Source organism: Silurus aristotelis, assembly GCF_946808225.1.
Source record: "Silurus aristotelis genome assembly, chromosome: 14".
Classification (NCBI taxonomy): Eukaryota; Metazoa; Chordata; class Actinopteri; order Siluriformes; family Siluridae; genus Silurus; species Silurus aristotelis.
The window spans coordinates 22,733,883-22,746,725 of record NC_139587.1 but is presented as its reverse complement, the minus strand read 5'-3'; the positions used below and the strand labels follow the sequence as shown (position 1 = coordinate 22,746,725).

The window sequence follows — 12,843 nt, the reverse complement described above, 5'->3', positions numbered from 1 at the left end:
AGAATACAAATAATCACTGATCTGCGGTAATCCCATTTCACTTCATGAACAAAACAAAATAATACTCCACTCGTACTCACTCAGATTGCTTTCTCAGGTTTGGTATGAGTGTGAGTATTACTTTTCATCATTTTCATTCATTATTCATTCATACCTTCTATAAATGTTTTTATTCGAAACATCTGACAACAGACTTTGGTCTGAACCTCATGTTGTCAACATTTTTTATCTGTGCACAATATTGTCTGTTAGTTCAAAAGATTGAGAACAAACACACATTTAATTACACATTATATTCCTTTCTCTTATTGACAAAAGTATATGGCCAAAGTATTTGGGCTCAACCTGGACCAGACTGATCTCACTGTGGGGGCAAATCTTTTAGTGATGTAATGCCCAAGGACTGGAGTGACCAGACGTCCTGCTTTGTGTTGTAATCTCATTTCTAGAATAAACTTTTATTAATTTTTAAACTGTAAAAGACAAAAACCTTAGTTGCATTGCTGACAGTTTGTACGGTGACCAAATCTTTCAGTCAATGAGGAAAGGATAATCATTAAATGGTTGTGTCAGCTTTCAAAATCAGCACTCGAGATGTCACAACATAGAGATCATTTACTAGAAACACAATTACAGTCACCAAGTAATGAAAAAAGAACGTTTAGGATTAATGAAGAATGCATAAGCCACATATTTATGGATGAAATGTAGGGATTTTATGCACCATTGTGGGACTATGGGCTATTATTGTGAAACAAAATAAATGTGACTTTTTATGCAGTAATGTTTCTGTTAGTTGCCTTGTATAATTATAAAAAAAAATAAAAAATAAATTGAGCAGAGTGAACATTTGTTATCCACTTTTTATTCATGCACACATCAAAATAGTAGGTATTCAATGTTGGAAATATATTCTAAATTGTCCAATGCAAAGTAACTCCTGGTCCTACATTTTATCTGTATGCATCTGGTCACCATAAATAATACATTTGTGACTGTACCTCTTTCTTAATTTTTAAGAGTCAACTGGAATACCTTTCCTGCACAATAGAAAAGCGTCCGTCCTATTGTTAAGATTCAAATCCCAACAATGAAAACGATAACTGTGGCCCGGAATCGAGAGAGCTCTCTCGGTGGTAGTGAAGGTATTACTTAATCAGAGTAATGCAGCATGAACAAGAATTCATTAAAATAAATCTGGTGTGTTGGTTTAGAAAGCATGGATTAATCTTCACCCTCATAGGTTGAGTGATGGGGAGCACTGGATGTCAAGTAGTTGACAGGTGATTGTGAAAATAAAATTGGTGGGGGAATGGATGGGACGCTTCTCAATTCTACCCTTTAGTTTTCTCCCAGCACTGCCCTAACTACTATTATTTTTACTCTTTTGGTGCATATTTAGGAGACTCAAAGACTTTGAGTGTAAGAAAGGCACAAAACTAAATACATACACTCTTCTTATTCTTTTCTAAATAATATATTGTGCTTTATAAGTGTATTGTAAGATCACAATAGTGGCAATGTCTCCATTTGGCAAGTCCTTGACTGATGGTCCTTGACTTGCAGTAATGTTATGTGAATTAAGGCTAGGATAACTGCATTAGGTGCACTGAGAATAGACAGGATTAATATAAATATGAGCGGCAAAGAGAGAATAAGCAGATGATTAAATACGCAATGTTAAGTTACTTGATGATGAATTTTTTAAATCAATCAATAAATAAATTGTTCTTTTAAATTTGGAGCTTAGTCCTAATAGACTGGTTTAATAAGTCACGAAAACAAACTTCATGATTTCTTTTTAAACCTTAAATGAGAAATTACGAGAAATAGGCCTTCATTCTCATTTCTGCTCGTCATAGAAATCCTTTATGCTGCTTTATCAGCTCCTGATAACCATATGTAAAATCATTGCCACTGAGCACACAGATTTTATTTCATAATTAAAGCAAATGAAATCTATTTGTCTGAGAAAATCAAGTATATTGAATTTATTCTGAACATATTTAAACTATTAAAATCTGTGCTGTGGTTTCAAATTCCATTATTAAATTTCCACTCGCTGAGCAACATAATTAGTTATGGCAGGGACAGACCACAGCACACTCACTGAATTATATTCTCATTAACATTAATATGGGCAGCGCTCTGATCACATTCCAGGAGTATTATCTATCCGAGAATTGGATGAAAGACCAAAAAAAGATCATCGAGTGCTCTTGCAGTGAGCCACCGAACTAAGGGGAATATAAGAATAACGGCTTGAGATGTGACGAGAGTATTCATTTGATTAAAGAGCCAGGAGTATGACTGAAAAGTGACAGTACTGCAGTTCCAGTTCTCAAAATGTCACAAGCACGCTTTTTCTTCATGTAATGTAAAACGTATTATACGTTTTTCTTAAAAGTGTTCGGACAAAGCTGAGGCGGAAGTGAAGGATGAAACCCAGCGCATGACGAGTAGCTGTTTCTGTACTGCAGTCCCTTGTGTCTGAGATGCACTGGGTCATCACCTTGGTCTCCGCATCTATTTCTACTGTCCACAACTTCATTAGACAGAGACCCTCCACTTCCCCCGAGATCACCGGATTCTAGATTACATCCATCAGATGTCTGTCTGCTGCTGCCAACACTTTAAAATCCCTCTATCTCACAGGTCAGGGAGCAGCGATGCCGCCGGCCTGCGCGTAATGAGGGAAGTGGTCAAGTCCAGAGGAAAGCAATCAAGTCAAGATAAAGGGATGGGGGATGAAGGGATGTGAGCAGGTGTGCTGGGTGTTTTTTACTCAGAGCTGTTGTTAAAAAAGCCAACATTGTCGCCTCTCCAGTGATTGCCTGCAAAAAAGCAAAACTGCAGGCATCAAGCAAACAATTTTGCTGGTTTCCTCTGGGACTGATGTGGCCCATCTGGTAAAGAACATAGTGAATGGGTGCAGAGAAATAGGATGTAATGATTTTTAAAAAAGGATTATATCTAATTCAGCATGTTCCTATGAGTGCTTGCATCTATTACATTACTTTTTTTTTTTTTTTTACGAAATAGTGCCAGAAAAACCACAACATTGATGGAATAAAATATTTAGAGACATGATGTTATAGGAAAATAATTAGCGATATGTGATGCAGCCTGTTGTGATATTTGCAAACATGATAATTTTAGAATAACAGAAAGTCTGCAAATGTGTTTTATTGCATTTATACCACAATAATTACCCAATTGTTGGTTTATTTACTATAAAATTTATATTTAAATGGTTGGCCACACTGTATATTGCTATATGTTGCAGTAGAATATTGTGGAACGAATAAGCACTTATTTTTTACCTAAAGTTAGAAACTGTTAAACTGTCATACACAGATGTTCCCTTACTAACCTTATTTTGCTCCCATGCACCTGATGGTTCTCTCATGCAGAAAAACATCAGAACGATTCTCCCATGCAGAAAAACGCCAGAATGCTGACACATTATTGTTTTATTAATACGATTAACTGACAAATGATTGCATTTTTTTTTTTTTTTAGACCAGCCACAGGTACACTTTCATAGCAGCATCTTTTTATTTTATTCATGTATTTTTTTGACAGCTCAAACAATAATGCACACCCAATAAAAGACAGTCCTGTCAGTTCCGAACACAATTACACATCTATGACAATCACCTGTTATACCTCAGTATAGTGATGCAGCCGAGGGTTGTCTTTCAATGGCTAGCCAACTATTGCTAACCGAGGAGGCTCAAAACAACCACATCTCTGTGGTATTTTTTATGTTTTTGTTCCAATTTATTTTGGTACAAATTATTTTATACGTTTATTGTTAGTCTGAGGTTACGTATCCACCATACAAGCACTACTGTGATAGTAATAATTAAAGAAAATTCTTATTACCGATAAATAGTAGATGATGTACTAGAAGGTTGATCAATAATATATAACAAATTAACACTACCAGCGCTAATCTGTCGATTTCTCATTGCTGTGCTTTGTTTAGCGGTTTCTCGATTAGCTTTAGAAATCCATATGCTTTAAAATGTTTGACACATATTAAGCACAGAGTAAATAAACCTGCCATTATATAAATCTGGAGTGTCAGGGTGTGATTAAAATGCAATACGATATGGTTCAGGTTTTGTAAGTTCTAAGCACAGAGCTTTTGTTATTATTATGTCACATGCACTTGTGTTGGTATGCTGCCATAGTTGTTACTAAGATTTGTCATCATTATGTGCTACTTGGTATTCATGATATTATAATTATTGTGGTATTATAAAAGAGTGCGGAGGTAGCACAGGGTGCGTTTGGGGTCATGTGTACCGGGTAAGATTCAGGACCCAGTGGTGTCAAGCAAAACTGTCAGTGCTGGCTGCACATTTTATAAAGAAATTTGAATGGCCATAAAAACAGCACATTAATTTCTATAGATGTACTGGGTCTTATTAGGTTTCATTAGACACATGGTGGACACGCACTGACCCATTAATTCTCTTCTTCATTGGAAAAAAATATCAATGCCTTTGCTAAATTAAGGTCATTAAACTTTATAGAGGATGTCATAAAATTAGACGGCTTTTATCCCATGACACTTCACATCAATGAATGTCATGTCATCATTACCGGGCAAGTATAATTATGATTATTAGGGCCATAGGGTTTGGTGCCATGACAGCTTATGTCACTTGCTTCTTTTTGCTGAGTGAGCTCTTCTTTAGCGAATACATTTATGGTGATTCGTTATAATTATGCATATGCAGTAAATGTTTCATTCAGTAATGACAAGGTTGTTAGTGTCAGTTATGAGAAAGTAAAACATGAACAACCCTAGGTACAGGGCATGACATAAGCAGGAACTTCTCTATCACAAACTTAAATAATATTTTGCCGCCTTTAGGATCTCTAGGTTTCTATAGTATATAGTTCATTAGTTAGTTAGGTGGATAGTTTTTATGCCCACAGAGTAAACATTTGCCTTTGCCAAACCATAAAAAACAAAAACATAACATAAAAACCCAAAAACATCACAAAAATACATAGATCTAAACATTTCAAATAGTACCTGTCAAAAGTTTGGAAACACAGTCTTTCGTCATTTGCATATGCAACAAACTAGCTAATATGAACATTTACTTTGACAGAAGATATCTTTCATTGAAAAATTATCTCTTCGCATGAATAACAGCTTCACACACTTTTGCTATTCAGACAGTTAATTTCTACAAACATTTAGCTGAAATACTTTCCCATGCCTCTTGTAAAACTTGCCACGGTGTTCTTCAATAGTGGGAAATTTCATTCTGACCTTGCAATCAAGTTCATCCCAGAGCAGCTCAGTATGTTTTAGGTGCAGTGACTGGGCAGGCCATTCCATGATAGATAGCACTTCAGGCAACTGTTTGCTCTCTAAATATGTATGCTTTGGGTCATTATCTTGTATGTTGAAGGTTTTTTTTACTTAGGTATTGAAGTATGAAATGGTTGTCATGTTGGGTCAGTATTCCTTTCACTCAGAACAACTCCAGACCAATAAGCTTACACCTCCATGTTTGATTGTGGGTGTGAGGCAGTCTGCTAACATCTTCTCCATCTTATATTAAGTTCTTCTGTTAGAGACAAAATGTCAAATTTGGACTCATCTGTCCACAGAACTTTCTTCCAGTCATTCACTGTCAACAATTCATCTTTCTTTTTGCCCTTTAACATAGTTTACTGCTTACGTTTGTTGTCAATTAAGACATTACCTCTTTAATATTATAGCACATATGCCAAAAGTACACAACCCAGCAACTCTGTTATTCATCAAAATGCACATTTATTGTATTGTAAATGCCAAACCTGAGAAATAAACAAATGCACACATTCTGTATAATTGCACCTATTACAGGATGCTGTTTGTGTTATTGACTTGGCTTCACATGACATTAAGCGAGAACAGGAAAAAGTAAAAGGTAACCCTAAATTAGTTTGTGCAGCATTGTATAGACAACTTGCTGTGAAAAAAATTAGAGTGGTGACTGAGTGGAGGTTACAGCCCTGGGAAACTGTTTAGAAGATCGAGAGCTTGAATTCTTGCATCACCGAACTATCACTCATCTATGCAGCTGAACAGTTGTAGAAACTGAAAAAAACTTTTTCCAGTATTTGAAATACCAAAAGGATTGTTTTTGTGACCTTCAGATTGAAGCACGTTTTACAGCAGGACTATAACTGAATGCTGTTATCTGCATCTTTATTGATTTAGTGCTTATAATGTTGTTTTTTTTTATCACCATCTGTATTTGGATTTAAACTGGTATCATGCATGGTCTAGACTTTTATACCGATTGGCTGGGCAGAGGGACTGAGCAAGGAAGGATGAAGGTCAGAAGGAGTTGCATTGTGCGTTTGTGGATTTAAAGAAAGCAGGGTGCCAAGAGAGGAGTTGTGGTATTGTATGAGGAAGTCTGGTGTGGCAGAGAAGTATGTGAGGGTGGTGCAGGACATGTATGAGGGCAGTGTAACAAAAGTGTGCAGTAGGAACGACAGACTAGTTCAAGGTGGAGGTTGGATTACATCAAGGATCGGCTCTGAGCCCTTTCCTGTTTGCAGTGGTGATGGACAGGTTGACGGATGAGATCAGACAGGAGTCTCCGTGGACTATGATGTCTGGGATGATATTGTGATTTGTGGTGAGAGTAGGGAGCAGGTTAAGAAGAGCTTGGAGGTAAATGCTGGAGAGAAGGGGAATGAAAGTCAGTAGGAGTAGGACAGAGTACATGTGTGTGAATGAGAGGGAGGGCAGTGGAGTGGTGCAGTTGCAGGGAGAAGAGGTGGAGAAGGTGGAGGAGTTCAGGTTCCTGGAGTCAGCAGTGCAAAGTAATGGAGAGTGTTAGAGAATTGAAGAAAAGAGTGCAGGCAGGGTGAAGAAGAATGACAGGAGTGATTTGTGATAGAAGAGTATCTGCGACAGTGAAAAGGAAAGTTTATAGGACTGTGGTGAGACCTGCGATGTTGTGTGGTTTAGAGACAGTGGCAATGAGTAAAAGACAGGAGGCACAACAAAGGACTGTTGCCTTATCTTCTGAAGATTGCAAGTCCAAATCTTGAAGATGCCATAGCTGTCTGTGGAAATAGTCCATGAGTTTTGCTCTCCAATTGATCTCCAATTACACTCTCTCCTGTCAATCACAGTGGCACTAGCAGATTGTAGGTATAAGATTATGTATTTGAAAAAGGGTTGGATATAGGGGTGTAACGGTTCACATATTTCACGATCGGTACTTACCTCGGTTTATTCACAGTTTAGTTAAATTTCAGTTAAAATTTCATGCAAAATATTATTATTAACATTTGTGAACATTGACAGTTTATACTTTTAAAACAATTTTAAATAAAATGCCTGCTTGGGTAGTAATTTATATATAAAATAATATTTTATAATATTTTATAAAAAACAAAATATTAAACAATAAATAGAATACATTTATTTACAAACTAATGCAATTATATTGATAAGTTGATTAAATTAATTGAGTAATTGTATTAAATTGGAACAAATTAAATAGTTTTTAATAATTTAAATAATTTGTAAGACCCCATTTGGGTAATACAGATGTGTATATAAGTGTGTGTGTGTGTGTGTGTTTGTGTGTGTGTGTGCGTGCACATGTGTGTGCACATGTGTGTGTTTTACATTTAATATTATATTTTCTAAAGATATGTTCTTAACTGTACTATTTATTCGAGCATACTTTAACAAATGTCATTCCTTTATTCATTCACTCCCTTAATATGCGGAATTGTCAGGATCTTTTTCCTTTTGAGCGAAATTCTTGAAGCTGTACATTAAACGCAAATGAATCCCTATCGCTAGACTGTCGTGAAAATGGAAGTGGCAGCAGTTTTGTGCATGCGCAAAATCGACATTTTAGTTTTACCACAAACTAAAAAAAAATGTTTTTACAGTCGGGAATGAGTAGCCACAGTGACTGCACTAGCTTTCGTCTCTTTTTTATACCACTGGCATTGTTGTGCATGCGTTCCAGTTTATTAATAATACAATAAAATAAAAAGTGACATGCTGAAAGTGCAAGGCGGACACTATAAAACTTGCAGTCAACCACTTAATAATTTAATAATAAAGTTTGTGAGGGAACTCAGAGTATAATTATATTGTACATGTCAAAAGGACTGCATTCGGTACACATGTGCACCGAACCGAAAGCCCTGTACCAAAACGATTCTGAACAAATACATGTACCGTTACACCCCTAGTTAGTTGGCAAATCAGCATTTCATGGCTGGCATCCAATGCTAACCAGCATCACCACTGATTAATTAATTAAATTAGGCATAAAATGGAAAAAGTTTTAGGGTTTTGAGTTGTTTTACCTTCCAGAAAGATCCTAAAGTTTTACTTGACACAACTTTGAAGCTGGAACACAGTGGTGCTGCTAGTCAGGACAAGTTCTGTGACATAATGAATCTCGAGGGTACAGTGGACTCAGGGTGAGACGACTGGGTCATTTATTTTTTGTCTCTGGCCCTGCACCAGGACAAAAAAAAAGCAAAAACCACAAAAGATCAGAACATAAGCTGCTTTCCAGTGTCTTGGTTTGGTTCAGTTCAGTTTTGTATAGTTTAGATCTGCTGTCACTCACACACTAACACACACCTCAGCATCTACTGAGTGAGAAAGTGTGTGTGTGTGTGTGTGTGTGTGTGTGTGTGTGTGTGTGTGTGTGTGTGTGTGTGTGTGTGTGTGTGTGTGTGAGAGTGAGAGAAAGAAAGAGAGAGAGAGAGAGAGAGATAGAGAGAGAGAAGAGATATGAAAATTTGCTCACTTCACCCTATCTTTATATGAGTGGCCTGCTACAGCACTCAACCTCAACTCAATACTCAACCATATTGAACACCTTCGGAGTGAATTGGAACACTGACGGCACCTCACCTACATCAGTACCTGACTTTACTAATGTCCTTGTGGCTAAATAAGCACAAATCTTCACAAGCACACTCCAAAATCTAGTGGAACATCTTCCCAAAAGAGTGGAGGTTATGTGTGCACAGTTCCTAAATGTGGAATAGAATGAAAAAATCACATACGAATCTTATAGTAAGATATCAACAAACATTTGTCCATATAGTGCACGCTGTTATATGTATATAATATATGAATTTGTAGTATATTTTGTGCATAGTCAGAAAACCTCATGAATCATGGAGTGGTGGCTATTTTGTGAATTCCAGATTAGTTTGTGTAGAATATGATAAAATGAATGTTTTATTTGGGAGCTTAGTAAAACAGTGGCAGGCTAGTGGAGCAAACCACGTGCAATAGAAAAGAAAAAGAAAGAATACTGGGCCTCCTAATCAAAAATGAATGTTGTGTCTGTCCTGTCTGTAAGCGAGTGAGAAGAATGAAAGTATGAAAGTAAAACTCTACCTCTCACAAAATGTTTTTGTTGTGTCTTGTGGGATTCCAGTCCCTCTGCACATCTAGAGTTTCAATCAGATCCACAGCGAAACTTTCTGAGAAGCTAAAGAAACAAACGCTTCGGTTACAATTCATATCTGTAGTCGTATTCACTTTATCTTTTTTGTTGATACATATTTGTATTCTGTTTTATCCACAATATGGAGACATTTTTAAGTACTAAATATTTAAATGCACTGTATAATTGATATGATTAACTGTTGTGTATGCTAGCTGAGCATTTTAGTGTTTGCTAGTCTGGGGCACAGGGACAGAACAAAGACTAAAAGAAACTGGCAAAGTATTGCTCAATTTTGTTTTATTTTTATAGGCTTCATTGCTTATTGTGTTGTTTTGTGTAATAATGAATTATCTTGGAGATGATTTATGTTAGCGAGAACCTATTTCCGTCGCCTGAGAGTTAGCGGTAAATGCTATAATCCATTATACCATGTGTACATTAGGTGTACTATGCCGAGCATGTCCTCAGTAAATATTTGTATTGTAAATGTTATTGTTTTTGTCTGAAGAAATGCATTATGTGTATTTATGTGTCTGTGTGTGTGTTTGTAGGCTCCAGGCTTAGGGCCATACTCATTAGGGCATGGATTGTAAGGTGATAGACCGAGGCAGACGGTGTCTGCGTCTGGCCACCATGAGGCTGCCTTACATCTTCTTATTCCTGCTGCTATTCAGCGCCGGAGGTTTGCTGCTCCTGCTGCACTTACAGTACCTCACAGAAACACTCCATGAGCAGGGTCCAGGTTTGTCCAACTTACACTGAGAGTTACTTTATATGCTATGCTAAGCAGAATGTCATTTACATGCTTTGCCTCTCTGACTAATGAGTTTCACATCATTGCATATTGCGCAGGTGACTCCCACTGCAGCAACACCATATGCTGCTTTTTGCAAAATGGTCCCTAATAATTAAATTAAACTGAACTAAATTTATAGTGCATCCTGCGCAGTGTCAGAGCTTTGGCTAACAGATTTGGTAACATCAGTAGCGCAGTGTATCAGGCTATAGCATGCCTAGTGGGTTATATTATGCTACAGCTTTCCTGCTCAGCTATTAGAAATAGCAGATACAAGCTCGGCTTTCAACTTTTTCACACTGAGCATGCAATAACTGCGAGTGAAGTGCTATGAGAAAATAATATCAGGCTAATTTAAAGCTACACACAGGAGACACATGCATGTAGTTTGTTTCTAGTTTGTTATGTAAGCATGTCTTGTCTTTGTCCCTCTATCCCTTTTCCTACTTCCTAAAATTTAGGCCAATACTAGACTTTTACTCAAGTAAAACAAATTATGCTAGCGCATAGTTTTACTTCTAAAAAGACAAAAAGAAAACAATATGAACTAAAGGCTCTTCTTTCAATGTTCTTCCAAGTTTCTTCCAATCTTCTTATCTTCTTCTTGCCTGTGACGTTCAACATGATGTCCATTCTGTAATGCTTTTCTGCTCAACCCAATTGTGAACAGTGTTTACTGAGTTTATTACCATTCTACCATTCTGTTACCATTCTGTTCCTGTCAAAAGAAATGGCATAAAGCTGAAATCTGCAAGGACCATAGAGACAATTTCTTAACATTCCACATTCCTGCTGTTACAAGAAGCACAAGACCTACCAGCCCCATTCACAGCATCCATGGCATCCTGAAAGACAGGAAATATAACACTCTATTTAAAGTGGTATACGGTAGCATTCCTTTACTGGAAAATGGCAATGTAAATTTGTATTAATGATATAGCAGCTGCATATAATTAAATCATGAGAGACATTGTTCTGACTATTAGAGAATAGCTAGAGCAGTGACGAGAGAATCAAATCAATTACTATTGACTGAACTTGTGTAAGCACTCAGTGGAAGGGAACTAAAGAAACAACTCAATAATGTCTGGAGGGCTTCTTCTCCATCTGTGTGGTTTTCTTCCTGTCTATAGTTTCAACTTGTTCTCCAAGCGATCAATGCATCCATGATCACAGGAATGTTCTGGGTTTGGTTCAACAAATCATAAAGCCTGGTCAGAGATGGGTCATCGTCACCGTGATCACAGTTATAAATATTGTTATGTAGGTTGTATACAAACACAATTTATGCTTTTCCTGGTTTAGTTTATTTTGTGACTATGACCTTGAGTTGCGTTTAATTATTATTTTTTTGTCCAGTTATAAACTTTGACCATAAACCTTATTTTGTTTAGATAGTAACATGATATTAAAGCACCGATAGAATTGTGTATAAATAACACCAGTAACACCAATATATTAATAATACCATATCCCTAAATATATCCTAAAATACATTATATGGACAAAAGTATTGGAACACCTGACCTTTTCAGCCATATGTGGTTCTTTCCCAAACTGTTACCACAAACTTGAAGGCACACATTTATATCATATTGTGTACTGTATGTACAGCATGTATATTTAAACCAAACTATAAAGGTAATAGTAGACAAACTGTACTGCATGTAATACCCATGCACAGGGTGATCAGAAGAAGATAATGCAGTTAAGAACATATCAGATATGCATATGAAATTTTAAACTTTATTTAGTTTATTGTTCCAAAATACATTCATGTAATAGGCAAACCAAAGAGCTTACACAAACTGAGCACTAACACTGTTAGTGGTTTTTAATGCAGCAGGACTAACTACTGTATACACTTAATTGAAGTGCATCTGTTTCCCATCTGAAGCTGCTTCCTAATTAGTTTTAGGTACCGAATACTCATTAACAGTTGAAATATTAGAAGTAATGGCATACTTATGGATTGTGGGTTTGCTGTTAGGTCTAGAATTTTTGACTTAAAATTCAATTTGTCTGAGAACACAAGGCACAGGCTCACCAAAATAATAACCTGTTTTTTTCTGGTTTTTCCCAATCTTTGCCTGTCTTGTTTTGGTGAATTGAAACCCAATATACCCTGCAATTACTGTACTTGGCTGAAAGGAGTGAAATCCACTGTGATTTTGTGCTGTTGTTAAGCCATTTTGTGCATTTTTTGGATGCTTTTCTGTTTACTATAGTTGTAAAGAAGGCTGATTTGAGTTACTGTAGCCTTCCTGTCACCTCAAACCTTTCTCCTCTGAGCTTTTCAGGCTTACATGCTGTATAGTGTATTGTACGTGTAAATAACAGATCAGCACTTACTGATATACTTAAACCTGCATATTTGGCCTGTTCATGCCACAGTAGAAGTCACTATGATCTCATTATGATGTTTAATGTACACATTTCCTGAAATTCTTGACCTGTATTTGCATGGTTATAAGTACATAAGATGATGACTAGGAAATTCATTTCCACCAGTCTTAGTACAGACTAGAGAGGATGCTACACAGGAATTCTTATTTTAACTGACTTGTGATGTAGCAT

The 12,843-nt window shown here is 36.6% G+C and overlaps 1 protein-coding gene across 2 annotated transcripts in view; it reads left to right on the top strand.

Moving 5' to 3' along the window:
* LOC310736902 (carbohydrate sulfotransferase 8) overlaps positions 1–12,843 on the top strand; it is a 64,136-nt gene that overhangs the window by 20,821 nt on the left and 30,472 nt on the right. For both annotated transcript variants that reach the window (XM_083560894.1, XM_083560893.1), the window contains exon 2: positions 10,022–10,212. In XM_083560894.1, the coding sequence (XP_083417020.1) occupies positions 10,053–10,212 (160 nt within the window). In that variant the 5' untranslated portion in view covers positions 10,022–10,052. The remainder of the gene's footprint in view (positions 1–10,021; positions 10,213–12,843) is intronic.